Below are 26,053 nucleotides of genomic sequence, written 5' to 3' on the forward strand. Positions count from 1 at the left end.
TTCCCAGGGCTTGGTATTCTTACTTTAAGGCAGGTGAATTTCTAAGTGCAAATGGATTGCTTTTGAGGGATTTTGAGCAGGGACAGATCTGATTTGTGTTTTAACAAAATCGTTAAAGTACTTTGGCTTGAGATAAAGATAAAAGTTAAGCACCAGGGTCATGCGATAGGCCCAAGCCACCTCCCTGTGCTCTCCTTTCCTTCCCTGCAACAGAGCCAAGGACCCAGCCAGCTATCTTCTCTTTCTATCTCTGCCCACTCTCCCCACTGGATTCTCTTCACTCCAAGCTTCGCTGCTAAAAGGGAAATCAACTATTCACGTCCTCTCATTATCTTGCTACTACCAAAGACATATATATATATATATATATATATATATATATATATATACACACATATATATATACATATATACACACACATGTGTAGTATATTATATATAACATACACACAAATACAAATATGTATGTATATACAAGTATATGCTTTTTATTTCCCAAGGTTCTACTTCAAATCACTGGGGAAACAGAATAGAGATAAAGTACATGCCCTGTTTCAAGAGTACAGAATTCATTTGTTCATTCTGGCCCCTGACTCTTGCTCAGATAGTAACAGGACACAGTCTAGTCCTTTAGAATTGCGCTCTTATTCTTCAGTGGGGGGCTTTGCAAAACTCAGCCCTTCTTTTAAGTTTCCCTGTACTGCTCCCTCCACTTTAGAGGAAGGGTTTAACTTCATGAAAGTGGGACTTCCCAAACAGTACATGTATCAAGGTCACAGGAAGGTAACTTGCATCCCTTGTGACAACCTCTCACCATTTTCTAATCTCTATAATGCTAATCATAATACCTTTCCCTGGGTAAAATGAGATAAAATCTATAAAGTGAGTGGCACATAGTAGGTGGTCAGCTAGTGTTTGACTCAGCCCATGATCCCCTGTGGGCATTTCCTCACAAAGTTTCAGATGGATATTTCTGTAGTTTCTTATCCGCTTTTCTTTGGTATTTGTTCTAGCATACACTAGGGCTCCCACAAAAGTGACTGGGTGAAAACTCCGTGGCGGCAGTGGGTTCCTCACCCCACAATAAACACTTTCAGAAAATGCTACTATGCAATGGAATATTACTCAGCCATAAAAAGGAACGAAATTGGGTCATTTGTAGAGACGTGGATGGATCTAGAGACTGTCATACAGAGTGAAGTAAGTCAGAAAGAGAAAAACAAATATCCTATATTAACGCATATATGTGGAACGTAGAAAAATGGTACAGATGAACCGGTTTTCAGGGCAGAAATAAAGACACAGATGTAGAGAACAAACGTATGGACACCAAGGGGGGAAAGCGGGAGGGGATGGTGGTGGTGGTGGTGGTATGAATTGGGATATTGGGATTGACATATATACACTAATATGTATAAAATAGATAACTAATAAGAACCTGCTGTATAAAAAAATAAATTAAATTAAAAAAAGAAAAAGAAAATGCTACTACGGGCCTTGTGTTACTGAGCAGTGGTACCTTTCGGAACCCTATGGTGCTCTCACATCCCACCTGGATGGCCTGATCCAAATGGCTTATTTAACCAAGGTCACACTCGTTGCTTATCAACTACGGGAGGTGAAAAAGTCAGTTGCTTAGTTTTAGAACGAGCACCGGTAAGCCCCAAAGATCCCGCATCTTTCCACGGGGCGAGCCTATCAGCGTTCCTCTAGTGAAGAGCGGCAGCTCCGTAGGAGCCAATGAGTTCCGCTCTCTGGAATGATCCCGCCCATCCGTTGTGTTGTCACTCTGCCTCTAGTAAAATAGAACCGGGACTTGCGCTTCCTCTTAGCGTGCCTATCGGCGGGTGTCTGCGTTGAAACTCTACGGAAGCCTGACCTTAAAGGGGAGGGAGCAGCGGGGGGCCGGGGCCCTTTAAAACGAGGCCCGCGGGTGCCTGCCCCTTTAAGGGAAGGGCGTCCAGACGACAGAATCTGAGCCCCAGATTACCCTAAGTCTCCGTCACAGGCTGCAAGAAAAGGCTCCTTCGCTGGGTCCGGGTGCTTGGCGGCGGCGGTTTCATCCCCGCTGGTCCTCCCCGGGCCCGGAGACACCCCCGCCCCAGTCATGCTGAGCAGAGTATGGAAGCAGCTGACTACGAAGTGCTATCCGTGCGAGAGCAGTTATTCCACGAGAGGGTCCGCGAGTGCATTGTGAGTGCGGGACCCGGGCAGGAAGGGTAGGACCAAGTGGGGAACGGGAGTCGCGGTAGAGGGAGAGTCCGGGTCGGAGTGAGACCACCTGCGCTCAGAGCGCCGGCAGACCCTGCTTGGTCCAGGGGCGAACGACGAAGGGCCCCGGTCCGACCAGTGCTCGGGCTGGCGAATCCCTAGATCGGGTCAGCTGGGTAGCTGCGCGATAAACAAAGCCGATCGGTTTCCGTTCTTCCCACTCTACACGCCCCTCCCCCCCTCCTGTCCCCCACCCCCACCCGTGTTCGGAGTGCAGGTCTTCGTGTGTCTGGGAGTCTGGTGAACCTGCCGGTTTTAGTCAGATGGTCGGAGAGGGATGAGTTTGGCTGGGGGAAGGCTTATTTGCACTTACCCCTCAAACCCAAATAATGTTTGATGAAGGGGAGACGAACAGTGGACTTTGGTGGGTTTCCCACTTTAGAAGAAAGTACTCTTGCTGAGGTGGAGTCTACTGTGTAGAGACGGAGAACAACTAAAGTTTCCCCTTCTTTTCCTCCCCCTTATTGATATTTGTTAGAAATCCTGCAAGCTGAGTTTCCTAGCTTCCCAGCCATTCAGGGATTTCCTGTGAGTGGTTTTCCCTGGTGCTACAGAGGGCACCTGGCTGCTTTCCTTACAGCCTCACTGCCACCTAGAGTAACAGCTGAAACTGCCACACAGCAAGGGACTCCTTGCTTCTGGGCCAGGGGCACCCAGTGGAGTTTAGGGGATTGCATCTTTCTCAGGCCTGCTCTGAACTCTCATCTCTCTCCTTTCTCCTCTGTCTCCTACCTTGGAGCTCCCCAGGGTGGCCCTCACCCCCAAATACTAAAGGGAAAGGGAAAGGTTTAGAAGAATAGAAGTTAGTGAGTGGAGAACCCACTGATGGGGTCATCCTTCATTTTTCTCAGACTTGGCTCTAGTCTGCCCTGGGCAGCCTCAGATTGGAGGAGGGCTGAAGTGAGCCACGGCATAACTAGGTCTGCCCTTATCTGTGAGGACTGAAAAGTAGGGAGTGTATCTGTCCGTGTGTAGAACTCCAGATCTGCTTTCAGGAAGCTTTCCTTGTGTGTTTCTTAGTGGAGAGTTCCACATGGCAGGGTTGGGCATATCATGGAGGCACACCCAGGCCTTGAGACAGTGTAGAGCCAGAGACCCACATTCCTAGAGAACAGGGAGGGATGAGACCTTGGACAGAGAAGCAGCCTCCTGGCTGTCTCCCCCATCCTTTAGTCCCATTAGTTGAGGACATCAGTGCTGGCCAAGGGCAGCCTGAAGGCTTCTAGTACCTCCCCCACCTGGCTCCAATCCCCTGCTCTAGAAAATGACCTAGACTCTGCTGGAACTGCATGGAACTGCGTGGAACTCCAGTCTGACCTTTTGAGCCCTCCCACCTTCCTGCTTATTAAGCAAGCCCAGGGCAGAGCACTAGGCAGTAAAAATCTTGCAGTTACAATCTGAGTGGCTCATTCTATCCTACTTCCCTGATGTTAAAAGCTACAGTTTTGTCCTGGACCCTTGGTTCTTCTGGGGTCTATGGCTTCTCTCTTTGCATAGATAGCTGTGTGCAGATTCCCTGTAGGGTCAGCTCCTCTTGGGGACTGGAGCACCTATGAGACTGATTCTGCCTTCTTTTTTTTTTTTTTTTTAATATATTTATTTTTGGCTCTGTTGGGTCTTCGTTGCTGTGTGCGGGCTTTCTCTAGTTGCGGCGAGCGGGGGCTACTCTTTGTTGCGGTGCGCGGGCTTCTCATTGTGGTGGCTGCTTTTGTTGCGGAGCACGGGCTCTAGATGCGCGGGCTTCAGTACTTGTGGCACGTGGGCTCAGTAGTTGTGGCTCCCAGACTCTAGAGTGCAGGCTCAGTAGTTGTGGTGCACAGGCTTAGTTGCTCTGTGGCATATGGGATCTTCCCGGAGCAGGGCTCAAACTCGTGTCTCCTGCATTGGCAGGCGGATTCTTAACCACTGCACCACCAGGGAAGTCCCTGATCCTGCCTACTTCAAACACAATAAAATCTCAAGATTCTCTGGCCCTGGTTGTGGAGCCAGGCTGTCCAGTGGCTCCTCCCCTGGGCAACAGCAGCTTACTTGCGGTAGAGTAGGGATGCATGCATGTGTAGAATAACCTGGCCAAGTCCTGCCATAACTGTCCATTGGAGGACTAGTCACCCAGGGGCATGGGACAGACCCTTTGAGGCCTACCCTGCAGTTGGAAATCACCTTAGGTAGGGACCAGGGATTGATAGCTTTTAAAGGGGCTGATGCCAGCTCTAGAAACTTTATAGATGTGGGGCCCCAATTAAAACCTACTATTGGGCTTCCCTGGTGGCACAGTGGTTGAGAATCTGCCTGCCGATGCAGGGGACACGGGTTCGAGCCCTGGTCTGGGAAGATCCCACATGCCACGGAGAAACTAGGCCCGTGAGCCACAACTACTGAGCCTGCGCGTCTGGAACCTGTGCTCCACAACAAGAGAGGCCACGATAGTGAGAGGCCCGCGCACCGCGATGAAGAGTGGCCCCCGCTTGTCGCAACTAGAGAAAGCCCTCGCACAGAAACGAAGACCCAACACAGCCAAAAATAAATAAATCAAATAATTTTTTAAAAAAAATCTACTATTAAGGACAGGGCATCAAAGAGGCTCTAGTTTGGCCCAGAGCAGACCTGATCCTTCAGGGCCCCTGAATAAACAGAGTAGAAGCTCTGAGTTGGACTAGGAACATGATTCCTACTTATTTTCTCCTAGAGCTTGGATCAAGGTGGGAGTGGAGGAAGAGGGGGGTGGAGCACCAGGACAATGCAGACATCCCCTTCTTCCCCTCAAACCTGCTTCCTTTTCCAATAATGTACTAGGAGTAAATTCCCTCTTGTTCTGTGGCCTGTTTCAGGTGTGTGGATATGTGCATCTCTAGGAGTCTTCTCTGACAATTTACCAACCAGGGTTCAGTTGGAACTATTTTTTTCCTAGGAAAAAACCCTTGTAGAGCTGGGCATGGTGCTGTTTTCCCAAGTGCATGGGACAGCCCCTGTCTGATGCTTCTTATAGGCCCCTGAGACCTTGAATAGAAGGAAGTACTGGGGAGAAAGATGGAACCCCTGGAAGTATGGAGCCTAATTTTGGGAAAGTGTCCCTGTGGAAGAGAGAGGCCACTGGGGCTGTGAAACGTGTGGGGCTTAGAGCTTCTCATCTCTCTCGCACTCTGCCACAGATTTCAACACTTCTGTTTGCGACACTCTACATCCTCTGCCACATCGCCCTGACCCACTTCAAGAAGCCTGCTGAGTTCACCACAGGTACCTGTGACTTCCCTCCCTTCTGCCTGCCCTCTGCCAGTGTTCCCGTTGCCATGGCACCAGCCTCAAGGGAAGAGGCCTATGGTGCCTGCTGGGAAAGGAGAGGTGGCTGTTCTGGAGCCTCTGCCTCTTCTGCCTCCCCCGCTCCACAGGCAGAGACAAGGTGGTAGAGTGGAAAGTCTAGATGGAAGTCCCTCAACTAACAGAGCCACAGGGCAAGTAATGTAACTCTTATGACCCTCAGTTTCATCCTCTACAAAATGAGCCTAACAGTCTCTACCCAGTCCACTGTCATTGTGTAGACCAAATATGATGGCTAATGTGAAAGCTCTCTGTGAACCTAAAGCAGGCAACTGCAGGGTGAATGTTATCATGGGCACAAGCTCTGTCATCTCCTCTCCTAGTGCTCCTATACCCAGGACCAGAGACCTCCCTGACCACTGGGGCCCCAGGACCTGGTGATGGTGACCTTTCTCTTGGTAGAGCGTTCAGATTAAAGCTTTCTGTAGGCATTGTGTGGTTAAGGAGAGGGACACACTTACCCCAGTTCCTAGCTCCAGCCCGTCCAGATCTTCCTGTCCTGGCCCGAACCTTTCCTCCCCTCCAGACGGCTTTATGCGCCCTCAGCCAAGAAGGCAGCTAGTCCTCAGTGTGATTTCCCTGGGGACTTTCTCCATGATTCTCCCCTCCCCCCCGCCCCCCCCCCCCCACTGCCATTTCCCTTTGCTATACCTAGCTACTGATGTAACTAACCTCACAGACCAGTCATTCATTGTATTTGCGGCTTACAGAGAGGAACCTATGATGGAGAAGAGCTGGGGAAGGAGGGAAGTGGGGGAATTTCTGGTCCATACTCGCTCCACCTGGGACCACTGATTTTTAAGCTGCCACCCTGGCCAGAGAATAGGTTGTGGGGTTCATAGTGTGAGCTCTCCCAGGGCCTCCTGTCCAGCTCTGCCTCAGTGGGCCCAGGCCCTTCTTTCAGGAGGCAGGAGGGAGCAGAAGAGCACACTGCAACACAGATGGCTCCCAGAGCTGCACACTGACGGCCTGCCTCTTCCCCATGCCCCTGTCTTTTGTAGCGGATGATGAAGATGCTACAGTCAACAAGATTGCGTAAGTGTCGTTGCCTCAGCACCTGGCACTAGTAGCCTTTAGAAGCTGGGATCTAGTGAGGCCCCTGGAGCTGGGGGAGAGTAAGGTGTCAGAAGAGAGAGTTTCTGCTTCCGCCCCATTTCTGGCTTCTTCTGGCTTTACGCTATCCTGGGGATGCTTGGAAAAGCTGCTGTTCCTGTCTCCCTGGTTAGGCCGGGAGCTTCAAGCAGCCTCTTGGCCAGGAACACTGAAGCCTCTTCTGCGGGCCTGAGTCACCAGAAGTGGCTCCAGCTTGAGTTCACTTCCCAGCAGCCACTGGAGAGGGAGTGGGGTGGGGATACAGACTGATGGAAACGGCAGGGGATGGGAAGGTGGAACCCCCAAAGGCGGGGCATGCTGAGTTCTGAGAGGATGGCCCTTACTCTAGGCTGTTATTATTCACTAGCACCTAAAGAGAAGAATATAGAGATGACCCCTCTGATTCAACAGGCAACAGATTAAAAGGCAACCCCCGCCCTCACCTCCCATGGACCAACTAGATAATTGTCCCTTCTTTTCAGCTGATGCAGCCCAGGGCACAGGCCTTGGCTGTGGAGCTGGGTTTCAACTCCCCTTGCACCCCCTTTACCTTAGTACCTTCACATAGGGAATAGCCATATGGGGTGACCCTGCCCTGTCCAGGCTGAAGAAGGCAAGCTCAGAAATCCACTTCCCTGAGTTGAGCAGAGAAGTCAGGCCCCTTAACTTGGCATCATGCCTGGCACACCCTATAGGCAAGTGCGGGAGGACCACATTCCTGGGGGCAGTCTGGGCAAGTGACATGGCAGGTGACCATAAATGCCTGAGGTGTTCCCATCCCACATGCCAAGGCTTTCCTGGAGGTAAGGGCTAGGGTGGGGAGGCAGTGGGTAGAGCCCCAGCTAGACAGCTCTTTCCTTAGGTCTGTCACTGCTACAGCTGGTTCTAGGAGAAGTCACAAGTGCTTGTGGGGACGAATGGGGCTTCTTGGGCCCAGGGAAGTGAGTGTCTGAGCTAATCAGAGGCACTACCCCTTCTCTGCCCAGGCTCGAGCTGTGCACCTTCACCCTGGCAGTCGCCCTGGGTGCTGTCCTGCTCCTGCCCTTCTCCATCATCAGCAACGAGGTGCTGCTCTCACTGCCTCGGAACTACTACATCCAGTGGCTCAACGGCTCCCTCATCCATGGTACATCGATCCTGGTTGCAGCTGAGGGTGGGGATGGGGAGCAGATAGGGTAGGGCAGACACAGACAGCCTGGGGCTAATCAGTCATAGAGCACCCCATCCCTCCCGCCTTCCCTGCCACGTGGTCAGTCCCCAGTGGGTTGGGGTCCCCCCTTAATGACCATCTCTGCTTCTCCTTTTTCGCTCTAGGCCTCTGGAACCTCGTTTTCCTCTTCTCCAACTTGTCCCTCATCTTCCTCATGCCCTTTGCATATTTCTTCACTGAGTCTGAGGGCTTTGCTGGCTCCAAAAAGGTGAGTGGGGGAATGTATCAATCAATCTGTGCAGACAGGCGACAGAAGTCCACTGAGATGGTTCAACTGAGGAGATTTTAATGAAGAGACTATTTGCAGAGGTTTAATCAGCATTAAGGAGCTTGAGGCACTATTGACAACAGGAAGTCATTACCACCCCTAAGCCAAAGGAAGAAATAATTTCTGGAACCCACTGATAGTGGAAGCTGGGGAAGTGTGGCCACCCAGGAGAGGAGCTAGTGTCAAAGGTGCCCAAGGCGGGAGGAAACACAAAAAAATACCCTGGACTCTTTCTCTTCCTACCTTCCACTCTCCTGCCAGCCCTTCCCATTGGGCAAGGTGAACAGGAAACCAGAGGGCAAAGAGCTTATGTGACACAGACCTCAGGGTCAGCCTCCCAGGGCAAGACAAGGATGGAGAAGGGATCTGGGGAGGGGGATTGCAAATGAAGAATATCCAGTAGAGGGAATGATCCCGGACTGTGGGGTAGGAGGACAGAGTGACTTAGGAGAATAAGAGGGAAACGCCCTCCGCTGCCTCCTGAATCCGGTCCTCTCTGGTTCCCTAGCCAAGCTGCCATCTCTGCCGTCTCCTTCCTTCCCCACACTGCCCCCCCCCCCCACCTACTGCCTCCTCCTGTAGGGTGTCCTGGCCCGGGTCTACGAGACGGTGGTGATGCTGATGCTTCTCACTCTGCTGGTGCTGGGAATGGTGTGGGTGGCGTCAGCCATCGTGGACAACAATAAGGCCAGCAGGGAGTCCCTCTATGGTGAGAAGGCCAGCTTCCTCCCCACCCTCCAGGCTGGGTGACTCTTCAGCTGGCTGATGTTCCCTTGCCTGGACCAACTGTATCCCTCTAAAGTGGAGAGGTTTGGGACCTTCTCCCTGAGACTGAAGTTTCAAACTGATGGATTTCAGGCCAAATCCAACCTGTACAGGTGTTCCGTTGGGCCCAGGCAATGATTTAAAAAAATGTGAGTCCATTGAAACGGGGAGATTTGACATTAATATCCAGGTTTCTGGCTTTGTTTGACAAGGTTGAGGATCTGGCCACACTAGGCCCCAGTGACTTGGGCCAAATAGTAGTTGTGCCCTTTAGCTAGGGCTTAGGATCTCCAGTTTGCTATGGTCTCTTGCCACTCCCTCTTCTGCTGGCCAGCTTTCCTCATTTACATTACTTTCCTAACCCCTATAGGCTTTTGTCTTGTGCCTTTGCCTAGACTCTGAGGCCTGTCATCCCCCAGTAAGCAGGAGGAGAGAGATGGGCTGATGTACTTTTTTTTACCCTTAGACTTCTGGGAGTACTACCTCCCCTACCTCTACTCCTGCATCTCCTTCCTCGGGGTCCTACTGCTCCTGGGTGAGTGTTCAGGACCTGGGAGGGAATGGGTAAGGTCCTCAGGCCAGAGCAACCAGGGTGGAAGACGGAATGGAAGGGTGGGTAGGGGAAGCGGTAGAGAGAAGGGTCTGGCAGGTGACTGGCTCCTGTCCCCACAGTGTGCACTCCGCTAGGTCTCGCCCGCATGTTCTCGGTCACTGGGAAGCTGCTGGTCAAGCCCCGGGTATGTAGTGCTCCTTGTCCTTTGATCCTGCAGGGCGGGCTTCCTGCAAAGCTGGAGCCAAACAATGAAGCAACCCTACAGTTGTGCAGTGCACACCTTGCAGAGGGCCACAGCCTTTGCTGGCTCCTGTATCCTTGACCCTCATCACCTGGAGCTGGTCACCAGACATACAAAGCAGAACACAAGGCAGTTGGGAGGGACTGGATAAAGTTGCTGGCCACAGGGTGGTGACTGAGGGTAGGGAAAGGAATAGGACAAAGGAGCCCTGAGATGAGCAGGGTTCTCCTGGCGCCTTTGGGATCAGGGAGCCTGTGACAGTCCATCCCTCCCTTCCCCCCCCCCCCCCACAGCTGCTGGAGGACCTGGAGGAGCAGCTGCACTGCTCAGCCTTTGAGGAGGCAGCTTTGACCCGCAGGATTTGCAGTGAGATGCAGCTCTTCCCAGTTGGGATGGTGAGCGTGGCTTGGGCAGGGCCTGTGCAGGACTTGGGCCAGCACCGTCTTCTCTGCCCTCAGATCCCACTTCCTGCTGGCTGCCCTTGGACATGGAACTGCTGCACAGACAAGTCCTAGCTCTGCAGACACAGAGGGTCCTGCTGGGTATGTGGGTTGGTAGGCACTGGGATGCCTGCTTTCCCCAAGGAGAATAGCGCCTCATTCTAGGCCCTTGCTAACTGCTTCCCATCCCTGCACAGAGAAGCGGCGGAAGGCTTCAGCCTGGCAGCGGAACCTGGGCTACCCGCTGGCCATGCTGTGCTTGCTGGTACTGACGGTACGGATACCAGCCTTGGTGGGGGTGGGAGGTAGTAGGCCCTCGAGTACCTTAGGCCTTCTCAGGGAGCAGGGAGGAGATGCAAGGACCTGGTTATCATCAGTAATGGTAGTTGCCTCTCAACGAGTATCTACTTTGTGTCCCGCCTTGTGCTGAGCACATCAGTTCCCATTTTGTAGATGACGAAACAGAGAAGTTAAGGAGTTTGCCCAAGGCCACGCAGGGCCTGAGCAGTTATGCAGGTTTGCTCTGGGGTGAAAATAAGGGTCGAAATCCAGTCCATCCCCCCATTTGCTACATCCTGGACTTGGGAGTAAGTCTTATTTGTCTGGAGGAAGAGGTGTATTTTTCTATTTGGCCTTTTTGCAATCCTTCCATCTGGAGAGGGTGCATCTTATAATACCCTCAAAGGTGCTCTGTTGCTAGCATCAGGCTTCAGGAGGTCCCACACAGCTAACTGGAAACTGAAAATGTTGGACCAGAGTGTCTGCTCTGAACATTCAACTCTGGATACAACCGTGGGCTGGGACAGGGATGGGAGTCCATGACCTTGCCTCACACAGGGTCTGTCTGTGCTCACTGTGGCCATCCACATCCTGGAGCTGCTCATCGATGAGGCTGCCATGCCCCGGGGCATGCAGGTACTGGGCTGCCCTCTCACCGTATCTTTTGGGGAGGGCCTAAGAAAGGCCGGGTGAGGGGGCAGAAGCTGAGGCCAGAGGGTAGGCTGGGTGCAGGTGGCATTGATGATGGTGGGGCGTGCTGCACAGTGACACTGCTCCATCTCTCAGGGTGCCTCCCTGGGCCAGGTCTCCTTCTCCAAGCTGGGCTCCTTTGGTGCCGTCGTTCAGGTCGTACTCATCTTGTATCTTTCTGGAAACCCACCTTTGCCTCTCCTCACCAAACCTGTCTCCTCTGGGTTGCTGGGCAGAGCTACAGTGGGAGTGATAGGGAAGGGGGCAAGACTTGGCTACCCCGGGGTTCAGAAAGAAGGAAATGACTTGATTTGAAAGGAGCGCTGGGGGAGAGAGGTCTGTTCCCTTTGAGATGAGGCATTAATCCTTGGGAGCAGACCAGTTCTTCCCTAACCCAGTGACAGTTACCTGATGGTTTCCTCGGTCGTGGGATTCTACAGCTCTCCACTCTTCTGGGGACTGCGGCCCAGATGGCATGACACAGCCATGACGCAGGTAACTGGCCTGGGGGGCGTGCCTGGGCACTAGGTGCTGGCAGCTCTGCTACCCTGACCTGCCCTTTCCTTACTCCCACTCAGATAATTGGGAACTGTGTCTGTCTCCTGGTCCTAAGCTCAGCACTTCCTGTCTTCTCTCGAACCCTGGGTAAGTAGCAAAAGGAGGTAAGAGAATTGGCTTTTTTTGAGTACCTACTGGTACTAAGCAGACACTTTATATTCATGCTCTCTCTAATTCCCACAACAAACCTATGAGGAAGGGTTATCTCCATTATACAGATGGAGAAACAGAGGCTCTATAAAATGCTATGCTGAGCTTCAGAGTAGTGTTGCTTCAAAGCTCATACTTTTTCCATTTGCTACATCCATCCCACAGCCTCCCCTACTTACTTGCATTTTTTTTTTTTTTTGGTGGAGAAGCACCACTTTCCCCCAAATCTTCTTTTGCGGTGGATCATCTGATAAACTGTTCTTTCTTTTTCTGCAGCATGAGGGATCAACCCTCGCCCCCTGCAGTGGAAGCACGGAGTCTTAACCACTGGACTGCCAGGGAAGTCCCAACATTCTCATTTAAAACACGAAAAACAGGGACTTCACCAGCGGTCCAGCAGTTAAAACTCCACACTTCCACTTCAGGGGGTGCGGGTTCCATGCCTGGTCAGGGAAATAAGATCCTGGCTTGCCGCGCTGCGTGGCCAAACTAAGATTAAAAAAAAAAAAGAAAAAAAAATGAGAAACAGAAAAGCTAATTGATTTACCCAGAGTTATACAGCTAGTTTGAAGCAAAGCCAAGTCAGGCTAGAACCTCTGTCTCCTGAACCCCAGTCCAGTGCTTTTTCTACACGCTGGGCATCAAATAACATGCTCAATTCTTCTCCCATCTTTAGCTATGATCTAGCATTACCTGGTGAAAATGTTCAAAAGTGTAACTGGTTCACCCAAGGTAGTAGGGGAGTTGCATAGGTTCCCCACCTCCCCGCCATCATCATCCATATACTGTACATGATTTAGTATTTAAATCAGTTCTATTTGATTCTTAAGTTCATATTCTCTCTACTCTACCATTTGTACTTATGCCATGGCGATTTAGGAAACTTGGCCTCTGGGTCCACCAGTTAGTTCCTTTAGGTTGGATGCTGGTAGGAATATTTTTTAAGTGGGGGGGGGCAGGGCTCCAGAATTTAAATTTATGATGATTATATTATTATTGTTAGGGGCTCGGTAAGTGTTGGAATAGTGCCTGGCACATATAGTGCTTTATGTGTGTTGTCTCATTTAATTCTCACAGTCCCATTATTTTCTCTACTTTATAGTTGAAGAAACTGAGGCACAGATGTTTAAGGAGCTTGCCCCAGATCACACAGTTAGATAGGGTGGAGTTCGGATATGAACCAAAGCAGCCATGATCAGAGTCAGAGCTCTTAGCCTCCACACTGCTCTGTCTACTGAAAAAAACATTTGGTGACCTGCTTGTTGGCTCCTGGCCCAGGAACAAGTAGCAGGCCCAGGATGCTCCTCAGGACTCCTGGAGCCAGAGGGGACCCCCCATGGGAGGAGAAGATGCCAAACTCTGGAAGCGAAGTTAAAGCAAGCCTAGCTGCTGACACTTTCTTCAACAGCCCTGAACTGTCCCTGAGACAGAGCTTGGGAGACAGGAATAACTAATGAATAGAAGCCAACCTATCAGTTGCAGTGTTGAGATGTGGCCACCAGGAGGCAGCAGAAAGCTGGGCTCTGAGCCAGGGAAGGGTTGGGGAGCCTACGTCCCATCCTGGCCGTTGTACTTCAGGGCTCACTCGTTTGGACCTTCTGGGTGACTTTGGACGCTTCAACTGGCTGGGCAATTTCTACATCGTGTTCCTCTACAACGCAGCCTTCGCGGGCCTCACCACTCTCTGTTTGGTGAAAACCTTCACCGCAGCCGTGCGGGCAGAGCTGATCCGGGCCTTTGGTGAGAGGGAGTGGGGGTGAGGCTGGTAGGGTGGTTGTGGGGTGGAGCCCTCTGGAACAGTGGTCATCCCAACAGGGGAGATGGCATGCTGTCTGCTTTGTTTGCAGCATACCTCATCCACCCATTCTGTGGCTTGGTTGTCTTATCCCTGAGGACTGAACCCATACCCCGCTTTTGACAGCCCACCCTGCCTCTTCCGCAGGGCTGGACAGACTGCCGTTGCCGGTCTCCGGTTTCCCCCGGGCATCTAGGAAGACCCAGCACCAGTGACCTCCAGCTGGGGGTGGGAGGGAGAAAACTGGACACTGCCATCTGCTGCCCAGGCCTGGAGGGGTGCCCAGGGGTGGGTGGACCTCAGGACCTGGAATCTGAGAGGGTGGGTGGAATAGGGGAGCTGAGCTGTCTGCACTGTTGCATCATCTGAGCCAGAGTTTGGGACCAGGCCCCCCTGCTTTTCCAGATTTAACTGTGGGCCCCAGCGTGAGGTGGGGCTGGGTGACTGGGCCTGGCTCCTGGTCCCAAATTCGTTTACACGTCAATCTGCCTCACTGCTGTTCCGGGCCATGCCCATAGCCATGTTTACATGATTTGATGTGCAATAGGGTGGGGTGGGGGCAGGGGAGGGACTGAGCTGGGGGCAGACTTGGGAGGCAGATTGTCTCCCTTGCCTCTGGCCCAGCAGAGCCTAAGCCCTGTGCTATCCTGGAAGAGCTATGGACCACTGGAGAGACGGGGGCATAGGGAGGAAGAGACCACAACCATCAGCAATAAAGTTGATCCCAGGGTTTGCTTTGGTTTTTTAAAGGGCCTGTCTCTGTGTCTGTTTGAACAGCTTTGCTCCCACTAGTCCTGAGTCTACAGAGAGAAACAGAGGGGTCCTTCCAACCATCCTTTCCCTTCCCCTCCATCTGCATCCTCAGTGACCTTTGGGGACTTGGGTCTGGTGTTAGACCATACAATTAGGCAGTGGGAAGCTCCTCCTCCCTTAGCCTTCCTTAAAGCTGGCTGGTCACCTGACTTTTCCCTATGCCCAGGCCTTATTTCTGTGCCTTGGTTACTGGGGGTAGGTGGGCATCAGTGTAGGAATGGGATAACATCCCCCTATATAATATCCCCTTCCCCCCTACACCAGCCCTTTTCTCCTTGACCTACCTATTGGATGTAGAGTAAAAGAAGTGGCTGCCTGACAAGGGTTTATGATTCTCAGAGAAGAACCTAACTCCATCTTTCCCGAGGCTATCAGTGCCTTGAATACTCTGCAAGCCCCCCTGCTATGTTGGGGGTAGAGGCAAAGTTTCCGCTCATGGTTATGTAGATTGTACATTGCACAACTTCTAGGGGCACCATTCACCTCACAGTCACTTATGTATAGTTACTATGACTTTTCTTGCAAATGGCAATCAGGTGGCTTGAGGAAGGGCTGCTTTTTTCTAATGTACACAAAGTTACTGTGCATGCTAGCCATGGAGCTGAGTGAGGAGTGAGTATGGAATACAAAGAAAAAAAAAGAGTGTAGTTGCCACAAATACTTGCTGAGCACCCTACTGTAGGCCAGGTGCTCAGCTAAGATTGTGTTTAAGTTTGTGCTTAAGAACTGCTTTGTGTAGTAAGGGTGACATAATTTTAATACCATACCACAATGGATGGCAGTTAATTACTGGTTCTCAAGGAAACACAGAGGTCCAGTGTCAGGACATCAGGGAAGGTTTCTTAGAGAAAGATTTCTAAATGATAGTAGATTAATGGGTGAAGTGTTGTTGCAGGCTCAAAGCCTCTGAGATGAGACCCGAATGGCTCCAGGGGGTGCAGAGGAGAAAGATAAAGAGGTGACTAGATGGAGGGTAAAGGGAAGAGATCATTAGCCTGTTAGAGACTATGACTTTAAGTACCCACTGCCCTCCAGCAGTTTCCAATCCACAAGTTGGGTGTTTGGCAAGGATAAGAGAGGGGACAAAAGTTTGAAGTCCTAAACCAGACTATAGCTATGAAGCTCTGTTCCTGATTCTGGGGAAGCTCCCAGCAGAAGACTGCAAAGCTACCAGGGAAAATGGTCCCCTGGTATCCAGCCCTTCCAGTCTTGGTTACTGCTAAGGAGGAGAGATGGAAGTGGGGGAGGTTGGGGGAGGACCACAGAAGGGAGGCTCTGGTTGTGTGCCCAAAGGGCTTGGCTGGCCTTGGGCAGAAATTGGATCCCATAGCTCCTAGGTGATAGCGGGGGACATGGCCTGCTAGGGTAGGCTTGGGGAGAGCAAAGATCCAATTCGAGTATCAGAGGAGGGTGGTTTGGTGCCACACATAGGCTTAGAGGTAGAGGGATGCTTATCCAGGCAGCCAAGGACTGTACAGCTGTTAGAATTTCCTAGGCAGGTGCCTGCCTGGTTTCCAGGGTGGTGGAAACGAAGTGGACCAGCGGTGGCCGACTAGAGCCCCCGCCCCGGTGGTAGGGGGCGGGACGGTCCTGGGAGAAGGGCGGGGGGCGGGGCCAGGGGCCACTTAAGGCGGAGCCCCGGCGTTCTGGCAGAGCCGGAGCCTGACGGCAGAGCCCGGCAGGGTTGGCACTTACCCACGACCCCCCTTCCCTGCTATGATGGCCGGTCAGTAGCAGGTTCCAGACCCCCCGGAGGTATGTAGGCAGAGCTAGCGGCAGCCAGGTGTGCTGAGCCACAAGAGCTCTAGGGCACTCTGGGGGCAGCTCTGCCTGCTGCGCTCTCTGGTGCAGGGGGAGATGCCCAACTGACGAGCGAGCTGGTGAGGACAAGAACGTTCCCTTTTGGCCCGAGTCCGCTGCATCCATGGCGCTGCCGGCCAGTCTGGTGCCCCTGTGCTGCTTGGCACTTCTGGCGCTGCCGGCCCAGAGCTGTGGGCCGGGCCGGGGGCCGGTTGGCCGGCGCCGCTACGTGCGCAAGCAGCTCGTGCCGCTGCTCTACAAGCAATTTGTGCCCAGCGTGCCCGAGCGGACCCTGGGCGCCAGTGGGCCGGCCGAGGGGAGGGTGACAAGAGGCTCTGAGCGCTTCCGGGACCTGGTGCCTAACTACAACCCCGACATCATCTTCAAGGATGAGGAGAACAGTGGTGCAGACCGCTTGATGACCGAGGTAAGGAAGGCCTCTCCCCACCTGCTCGAGGGCACCGCCAATTTCTCTGCTCTCCTCCGGCAGCTGGCGGAGGGGACGGGGGATGGTGTGAGCTGGACTTCATCTATAGAGACCTTGATCTCAAGGACCTACCTACACTCCTCACCCCTCACCCGCCCCCCACCACCAAAACACACACACTCACACCTCTGCTGGCTGTACTGAGTGATCAGGAGGGATCCAGGGAGAGGCTGCATGGGGAGGGGGAGAAGGGACTAGTGAGAGTGAAGCTGGGAGAGACAGGGAGGGCGGGGAAAGGAGGATGGCGGCAGGCGAGACGGGAAATGGCTGAGGCGTGGACCGGGGGTCAGCTACCGAGCCAGGCAGGAAGGGCTGGGGTGAGCTGGGGGCCAGGAGCTGGCTAGGCAGCAGACAGAAAGCTCTACCCTTAGCCTGGCTCCTGACCTGATTGTGTTAAAGCTCTGTGGGCCCAAGAGACTGAAGGGGCTGGGAAAGGGGTGACCAAGGGTCAGGTCATCAGGCCATCTACCTGAGGAGGGGCTGGGCAAGAATTGTCTTTGGTGCGGGGGAGGCATCCCAGAACCAAGTAAAGCTATTCTAGAGTCTAAACGACTGTCCTGGAGTGAAAAGTGATCTTTGATGGGAAGAACAGATGGGCCCACCTGAGAATCATAGGGTTCCTGTGTCCCTCAAACTCAGCGTAGCTCAGGGACTTTCCTTGGAATTAAAGGGTTAAAATGAATTCAACTACCATGTATTAAGCATCTGCTGCAAACCAGAACCTAACCAACCTAGGGTGAGGTGTGAAGGACCACCTCTGCTCTGTGATCTCAAATGTCAGAGCTGGAAGGAAACTTGGAGGTCACATTCTTCCACCACCCCCCCTCCGATTTTTACATCTGAGAGCTGGGCCCCAGGAGGAAAAGTGATTTAATCAAAATCTTGAAACTAATTAGTGGCATGCCTGGGACTAGAATTCAGGACTCCTGATTCTAAGTCCTATACACTTTCCATTACACCACCTAATTGTGTATGGAGTGGGGAGGTGGGGGGGAGAGGGAGGGGTACGGATTTCCTCTGATTAACTGCCATAGTTTACCAGGTTACTTTGTTAGGAAAACCTGTCCAGGGGAGAAAGAATTCCTTCTTGCTCTTGCCCTGAAGCATTCCTCCTACCCAGAGATTGGGAAGGGGATACTCCTTCCCTCCTGGCCAGGGATGGAATATCCTGGCCCTTTCCTCTGGTTTCCACCTGCAGCAGAGGGGGCAGAACAAGGGATAGGCCCAGGAGAGGCTCTGACAGGCCTGGGAACCCCCCCTCGGTCCTGCTTATCTCCCACACCCTGGCTGCAAAAGGCCTCCATTGAGTTGGCTCTGCACTGGGCTGCTGCCCCCGCAGGTCAAGGCCTCAGGGCCTCCTTAGGGGACAAAACGACAAAAAGTTGGAAGGAGTTACCACTTTTCCTGTCTTCCCCCTCCCCTCCTCTCCAACCCTGCGGAGGTGTAGAAGACTCGGGAAGAAGGGCAGGGGGGAAACGTCCCTCTGGCAGTTAGGAGAAAACCAAGTCCGAGGAGAGGTCAGAGCGGGGAGAAGAAAAGGAAGCTGTCCTCTCTGTGCCTCCTCCCGCGAGGTCCGTGCTGTGGTGCGCGCCAAGGTCTCCGGCTCCCAGACTGGAGCGGCCGAGATAACCGTGGTCTCACTCCCCCGGCGCAGGCTTCCAGCCGCTGCTGCTTTTCCTCCTCTCCACTCCCACCCTGCAGGGGGCCCCCCAGATCCGCGCAAGGGCTGCTCGCGTTATTCTCAGGTGTTACTCCCACGCCTTTCTGCGCTGCCTCCGGAGCAGAGACGGAGAGATGGGGGGCTCTCAGGGCTGGCGGAGCCTGAGCTGGAACTGGGAGGGCTGGCCGCGCTGGGGGAGGGGACCCGGCGGGCCGGAGCAGGGATGGGGGGCGCGGCTTTCTGCCCTTTCCTCTCCCTGAGCCGGGGCGGCTGAAAAGCGCCTTTGTGGATGGAGCTGCTGAGTCCGCTTCTCCCGGCGCGTCCCCGGCCTCGGCCCGGGATTCTCGCTCGGTTAAGTCATCCGGGAGAATGGCCATTGTACTTCGCGCAGCCCCCGCCACCCCAACCCTTTTTCCAGCAGCCTAGATCCCGCACGGCTCCGCTTGGGCACCTCTGTGGGGGGCACTCGCACCACGAAAGGGTTAATGCTAGGGGCTGAAAGGAGGAGGAGGAAGGAAGGAAGGAAGCGATGCCCGGTGCCAGGGAAGGCAACGAAACAAAAGATGAATCAGGCTGAGGGAGGGCAGCCGGGGCTTGGGGCGGGGTCCAGGCCAAAACAGGGGCTCCTCTCGCGGAGCCGGGCTGCTCAACCCCTCCCTGACCAAGCTTACACCCGCTCTTTCCACTCTTGCCCTCTCCCAGGTTGAACTGAGGTCCCAGAACAACTAGGGATGAGGGGCGGAAATTAAAAGTGGGGGAAAGAACTAAGTTTGGGCGCTCCCTCTTGATCTCAGGGGTGACCCCACGGTTCGCCAATGACGCTCTGGAGAGCGTAGATTAGCGACTACACCCATTCAGATTCTCACTTCCTCAGGACACTCAAAATCTGGGAGGGACTGGAGGGGTGTCGGGAAAACGAAGAATTAACCCGCCCGTCCAGGTCGCTTTAGCCCCCATGCTGGTGGTAGTGGTACCGAGGAGACTGACTCCTTTATTCCCCGCCAGCGTTGTAAAGAGCGCGTGAACGCGCTGGCCATTGCGGTGATGAACATGTGGCCCGGAGTGCGCCTACGGGTGACCGAGGGCTGGGACGAGGACGGCCACCACGCTCAGGACTCACTTCACTACGAAGGACGTGCCCTGGATATCACCACGTCCGACCGCGACCGCAATAAGTATGGGTTGCTGGCGCGCCTGGCAGTGGAAGCCGGCTTCGACTGGGTCTATTACGAGTCCCGCAACCACGTCCACGTGTCTGTCAAAGCCGGTACAGTATGGGGTGGGTGGTGAGGTCCCTCCGGGAAACTGAGGGTGCACAGCCCTGTTGCGACTCTAGGGGACACCACGCGGGCGTTAGTGTTGTAAACCCCCCTTCCATTTCTGCCCAGGTTAGGACCAGATCCGCTGGAACTTGCATGTTGTTCCGGGACTGGTGAGGTCTGCGCTGGGCTTGACCCACGTCTTTGACAATCTGTACTAACATTCTAGAACTGGTCTCCATTCAATCCTCTCTCTGCTTGTCCCCTCCAGATAACTCACTGGCGGTCAGGGCAGGCGGCTGCTTTCCGGGAAATGCCACCGTGCGCCTGCGGAGCGGCGAGCGGAAGGGGCTGCGGGAACTGCACCGCGGTGACTGGGTGCTGGCGGCAGACGCGGCAGGCCGGGTGGTGCCCACGCCCGTGCTGCTCTTCCTGGACCGGGACTTGCAGCGCCGCGCCTCTTTCGTGGCTGTGGAGACCGAGCGGCCCCCGCGCAAGCTGTTGCTCACTCCCTGGCACCTGGTGTTCGCCGCTCGAGGGCCCGCGCCCGAGCCAAGCGACTTTGCACCGGTGTTCGCGCGCCGGCTGCGCGCTGGGGACTCGGTGCTGGCGCCAGGCGGGGACGCCCTTCGGCCTGCGCGCGTGGCCCGAGTGGCGCGGGAGGAAGCCGTGGGTGTGTTCGCACCGCTCACAGCGCACGGGACGCTGCTGGTCAATGATGTCCTGGCCTCGTGCTACGCGGTTCTGGAGAGTCACCAGTGGGCGCACCGCGCCTTTGCTCCTCTGCGCCTGCTGCACGCGCTGGGGGCGCTGCTTCCTGGCGGGGCCGTCCAGCCAACTGGCATGCATTGGTACTCTCGGTTCCTCTATCGCTTGGCGGAGGAGCTGCTGGACTGAGCGCTCCAGGCATAGAAACCTCGTGGCATCCGCCTAAACGGGAGTGTGCGGGCTGAGATCTGGGGGTGTGGGCAGCAGACGATGCTGATTGGGAGAGAGGGAGGGATAGGGAGAAAAATGGATGTGATGGTTTAGGGGCAACCTCTAACTGAGAGGTTGGGTCCTAGGTAGGTGGGGTTGATGATGGGTACTCGTCGACGAGGACTATTTCTCCTCTTCTTCCCCAGTGCCTCAGCCCCACCCGATTATTTTATTTTATTTTCTATTTATAAATTGTAATATAATGATCTGCTTGCCCCGCCTGGCAAGATGAGGGGCTGGGGCACGACGTTAACAGTTATCTGACAGGGGAGCCAATCTGACATCTGACATTTTCCTACAAGTGGGCTAATAAAAGGAAGGCTTCCAGGAGCTTATTGGGAAAGATCTCTATTCAGATGGTGATTTACCTCCAGATTGGGGGAAGGGGGTATGGAGAAAGGGAACCATACTTCACTTCCCATTCCCCTCTCCTTCCCCAGCAGGTCGTCCCACCCTGCTTCCTTCTCTCAGAGGAGGCATCCAAATCGACCAGCAACAGAGACCAGAAGAGTCTACCCTTTTCTAGGCTGCTAGTTCTTTTTCCCACCCAGAGAGGACTAGCATTCTGCCCACATGTTTGCATACCGACTGTTGGAGGGACCAGGGTTACCCAAGGAACAAGAAAACCCAAAAACGTCCTTTTTCTGTTCATAGGGGCTCCAAAGGTGGCTCAGGCCACTGTGGGTACTGATACTTAAAGAATTCTGGCCCCCAATTGTTAGCCTGCAGTCCTGGTCCCTCCCTCAAGAATCACTGTAATCTCCATCCTACTCTGGTGTAAGGGGTCTACATGGGGCTGATGTTTTTTGGGGGGATGTAACTGGACCAACTGATGACTCATGGGAATCCCTAGCTAATTCATAACTGATAGTCCCCACACACTCTTGATCAAGAGAAAGAACCTGGACAGAGAGCTAGAACCTATCCTTCCTGATGGGCTGAGCCCAGATGTATGGGGGTAGAGGGGGCATAGGCTCTCCAAGCAAGGGCACATAGGAATTAAAACCTGAGCCCCCTTCCTGATCAGCTGTCCTGGTTGTTGTTTCTACTGGCTTCCTCCACCTTTCCCCTCTCCCCTCTCCCATTATTTCTAGCTCTGCTTTCCTGGACTGGGTGTTTCTGGAACCTCTGGGTCCAACGCAGCAGACACCTGGAATCCAGGCAGGCAACTGCCCCTGAGTTAGGAATGGAAGCTCTGAGGAAGTTGGACTGCACTGGAAGGAGAGTGTCAGGGCCTGGGGGATGGTAGGGGTTGGCGGTACCACCAGGAGCCCACCCTTCCCTGTAGCGGCTATGCTCTTCCTGCACAGGGTCCCTGCTATATACTGCCCTCTAGTGGCTTTCAGGATCGGTTCCCTTCCCGGCCAAAGGAAAAATGCTGCGCAGAGGGTGGACTGGATTTGTGCAGAGGAGCCTTCTCCCAGGATGCAAGAGATGGTGGATGGTACTTGTTAAGCTGCCAGGGCTGAGCCACATGTGTCAGGGGCTGACGAGGAGCCCACCTGCCTCTCATCTGGAAAGTGGCACTTTTGTATCCCTTGCGCCTGGTTTAGCTCTGTGGCTCCTGGAAGCTGGAAGTATAGTTGTAGCCTGTAGTATTCCAGATTTCCATGTGCATCCAAGTTGCCCACTCACCTCCCTCACCCTGTGACACTTTGAGTTCAGTGTCTGGAGGTGAAAGCATACTTAGGGTGCTTGATAAAGCCAACATTTGGAAGCAGGCTAAGTTTACCTTTCGTATCTTTTCACCTCCCCTTTCCCTCAATCCACACCAGGTGCCCATTACCACCACCCTCCCCCTTTCAGAGTGATTTCAGAAACACACTCCAAGCTGTGGACCTTTCCTTCCTACTTTCTAAACCTGCCCTTGTCTCATTCTATCAGATCCTGATGCCCTACTGTCATGTCACTCCAGGTGATGACTAATCTGATAAACTAATTAGTATTTCTATGTTGATAGGCCTGTTTTCACTATTCTTTTCATGTAATGCATATATCTTAAAGGCCTGCTGAAAATAAGGCCTTAAACCATAAGACCATAATGGTGCTGATTCCTAGCACCTTAATATGTTGGGCAGGAGATATCTGGGGACAAGGAGAACTAATTGGTTTCCCTTAAACTACGTCCTGTAGATTACTCCCCAGGCCTGAGGCTCACCTCTCACCCCCAACTTCCATCCCTCCTTATTCTTGTCCCCTTGAGGCCCTCCCAGCCTCCTAAAATAAAATCCATTACCTTCCCTCAAGCAGCAAAGAGTACCATCTCTATGAAGATGGCCAGGAAGGCATATTTACTTGGCCACACAACATCTCCAAACGCGGCACCCCTTCTCATTAACAGAATTGGCAAGGAGGATTAGGGAAAGGGCATGGCTTGGAAGTCAGGCAGATCTGGAGATAATGATCCCTCCCTGACAGGATTGTTGACAATATCAATGTATGTGCCCAATGTGGAATAGATACTATTGAGTTTTCTATGCTCTGCACCCATTTCTCACTGCCTTTGCTGCTGTCTGCTGTCTGTCTGCTTCTGTCCTTACCACTCTACCAGATGCAGCATTATCAATGGTTCCCAGACCTTTGGGGGTTGTGTTGTCCCTATAATTGTTTGATTTCATAACATTCCGTTCTTCAGAAGGTGCTGTGTGACAGATTTAGGTTTGCTTTAGAACTAAAGTATAATTAAACGTAATCTTGTTTTGAGAATTGCAGAGCATTTTGTGATCATCCTGGCAAGACCTCTCCGCATACTGGGAAACCGGAGTTGAGAAGCACTGCTTCAAGGTTCAGGTGACCTTTTTATTGCCCAGAATCCAGATTTTTCTCCCCTTCCTTTCTTCAAGCAGGAGTTACTGAACATCTACAGTGTAGCACCGTATTAGGCACTGAAAAACACACCAAAATTAAGAAATAGCTTCTTAAAGGTATAAGATGGTTAGCTGCCAAAGCAACATTGTTACTTAATCAAGATGAGTTGAATGGGTGGTAATGGGTCATATTTGTACACAGAAGGCCTTTTGGAGAAAGTAGGGCCTGAATAGGATGCTGTAGCCTGTGTAAGTGGAGGAGACTAGAAAGGCCATTCCAGACAGAAGTACCAACATGAACAAGGACTTGGAATCTGGGATGAAGATGTGCAGGCTGGTTAGAGTAGGAAATTGGGAAGTGTAACTATATGTAGCTAAAATTTCCTGAGAACTTACTGCAGGCCAGGCCCTGTTTTAGCACTTTACATACTTTCTCATTTGGTCCTCAAAATAACCCTATGAGATTGTATTACAAATGAGGAAAACTGGGGCAGGAATAATGAAATAAGAATGCCTTGGTGGATGGGGCCACATCCTATGGGACCTTAGGCTGGTTTTGACTCTTCCTCATTCCCTTCATTGGGTCACTAGTAAGTCTAGCTTTCTGACAGTTATTTCTCTCTCATTTTCATTGGCTCTTCTTCCTCCTGCCTGGATGACTGGCTTCCTTAACTAAAGCTACCTAGGTACCAGTTAAGGAAATACAGATGTGGGTGCAAGTTTCTGGCAGTCATCCATGGCAGGTTGGTACACCAAGCCAGAAAGCATGAGAAGACTCTCAGCTCTTTTTGAATTAGAGGAGGGGAATGTTGTGCTTTGTTATGGACTGAATGCATGTGTCTCCCCCCAAATTCATATGTTGAAGCCCTCATGCCCATGTGGCTGTATTTGGAGATGGGGCCTCTAAGGAAGTAATTAAGGCTAAATGAGGTCATAAGAGTGGGCCTTGATCTGACAGGATTAGTGTCCTTACAAGAAGACATAGGAGAGAGCTTGCTTTCTCTCCCTTCACATGTGCAACGAAAGGCCATGTGAGGCCATAGTGAGAAGGCAGCCGTCTGCAGGCCAGGAAGAGAGCTCTCACCAGAAACCAAATTGGCTGGAACCTTGATCTTGGATTTTTCTAGCTTCCAAAACTATGAGAAAATAAATGTTTGATGTCTAAGCCACCCAGTCTGTGATATTTTGTTATGGCAGCTCTAGCAGAATAATATAAGCTTCCAGAAATGTTTGAAATAAGAAGAGGCCAGTGCTAAGATGGGGTCCTTAGTGAAAATAATCAACTCTGCTTGAAAAATTAGCATTTCTGACCTAGAGCCTTGAGAAGTTTATCCCTGACTGTGCTTTTGTGGTCCCTGCTGTATTGGAGGAAGCGTTCTTCCCTGTCTGGGTGACTGAGGCAGCTGTCTATGGGAAGCAGCCTATGGCTGGTTAGGGTATTTTCCTGTGGGGGATTTTGTGGCCAATTAGCACATTCAAACCTTCCTCTCCCTGTTACTGTCTCTATATGTGACTTGGTTAATGATGAACATCTCCCATGAGAAAGCGGTATCTTTAATAAGGGTTTACTGAGTGCCTACTATGTGTCAAATATTGTGTTGTGCCTTGGGCATAGGACAATAAAGTCAGGCATCGCTCTTACAGGTCATCTGGTGAGACAGGCATAAGTGGTTAGAAGGTTGTTGAGTGTGGTAAAGAGATGAGAATTGGCATTTAAGCTGAGACCTGTAAGACAGGTAAGAGTTGTTCAAGCAGAGGGAACAGCATGTGCAAAGTCCTGGAGTTGGGGAGCAACAGTAAGATGAATCTGAGGACCATCGACAAGTTCAGTATAGTGAGAGGGAGATGGGATCGACTTTAAGGATTTTCAATCCTGTCTGGAAGTTGGAAAGCAATTGCAGGACTTGAAGCAGGTGAGGGGAAAAGTCAAACTTGCATTTTAAAAAAAGGAAATTGCCGGGACTTCCCTGATGGCCCAGTGGTTAGGACTCCGCGCTTCCACTGCAGAGGGCAAGGGTTCCATCCCTGGTCGGGGAGGTAAGATTCCCACATGCCATAAATAAATAAAAAAGGAAATTGCCAATTGGATGGGCTTTTTGGGTCATCTTTATCCCTAAGTAGGTTGGTTCTCATCTGAGCATATGAGTATCGCTAATTCTGATCACAAGTAGGAAATGCCCCCGTCCCCACACAGAGCGTGTTATGGGAACAGATGGTGGTGGGGGCAGCGTAGGGAAACTGGAGCAGGACAGGATAAGATAGGAACAGAACTGAAGGTGGTACCTCCAGCCCTGGCTTTGCTTCTCTCTGAAACCTGAATCCAAACTGTCTCTCAACTTCCCTCCTTGAGGCCACATAACCTAAGAACACAGTGGTCTGCTTTCAAACCACATGGTGTCCAAACAGGATTTATTGGAACTAGGGACTCTTTTTCTGCTATTCTCTTGCTTTCCAGCGATTCTTTCCACGGAGCCTTGACTTTGCTTGGAGCTGATGCCCTAAGCTGAGACGGAGCTGCCACCCCAAGAGCCAGGTCTGGGCTGAACATTGCAGCTGCCCAGGGAACAGCTGGTTAAGCCCTCAGCAGCTGCAGCAGCTGGGGTTCCACCCAACATGTGAGCT

The 26,053-nt window shown here is 52.5% G+C and overlaps 2 protein-coding genes across 6 annotated transcripts; both read left to right on the top strand.

Annotated features, from left to right (window-relative positions):
- The first annotated feature begins 407 nt into the window (after positions 1–407).
- LMBR1L (limb development membrane protein 1 like) lies at positions 408–14,376 on the top strand. 5 transcript variants are annotated; one of them, XM_082421393.1, is made up of 17 exons: positions 1,786–2,193; positions 5,421–5,505; positions 6,588–6,621; positions 7,665–7,804; positions 7,993–8,096; positions 8,739–8,865; positions 9,388–9,456; positions 9,594–9,658; positions 10,009–10,081; positions 10,174–10,257; positions 10,353–10,429; positions 10,993–11,070; positions 11,221–11,294; positions 11,529–11,619; positions 11,703–11,769; positions 13,411–13,572; positions 13,785–14,376. In XM_082421393.1, exons 1-17 carry the CDS (start codon positions 2,122–2,124, stop codon positions 13,994–13,996), a joined length of 1,614 nt encoding a protein of 537 aa, XP_082277519.1. In that variant the 5' UTR covers positions 1,786–2,121; the 3' UTR covers positions 13,997–14,376. The 5 variants fall into 5 exon arrangements, with proteins under 5 accessions (XP_082277521.1, XP_082277519.1, XP_082277523.1 ...); XM_082421397.1 differs by having other exon boundaries at positions 1,791–2,193; positions 5,390–5,505; positions 13,775–14,376; XM_082421394.1 differs by having other exon boundaries at positions 1,794–2,193; positions 13,775–14,376.
- A 120-nt stretch (positions 14,377–14,496) lies between these two features.
- On the top strand, positions 14,497–25,387 carry DHH (desert hedgehog signaling molecule). Its single transcript, XM_082421452.1, has 3 exons — positions 14,497–16,667; positions 19,393–19,654; positions 19,918–25,387. The coding sequence occupies exons 1-3, from the start codon at positions 16,365–16,367 to the stop codon at positions 20,541–20,543; spliced, it is 1,191 nt and encodes a 396-aa protein (XP_082277578.1). The 5' UTR covers positions 14,497–16,364; the 3' UTR covers positions 20,544–25,387.
- Positions 25,388–26,053: the final 666 nt, after the last annotated feature.

Source organism: Balaenoptera physalus (assembly GCF_965194825.1).
Source record: "Balaenoptera physalus genome assembly, chromosome: 13".
NCBI classification, from domain to species: Eukaryota; Metazoa; Chordata; class Mammalia; order Artiodactyla; family Balaenopteridae; genus Balaenoptera; species Balaenoptera physalus.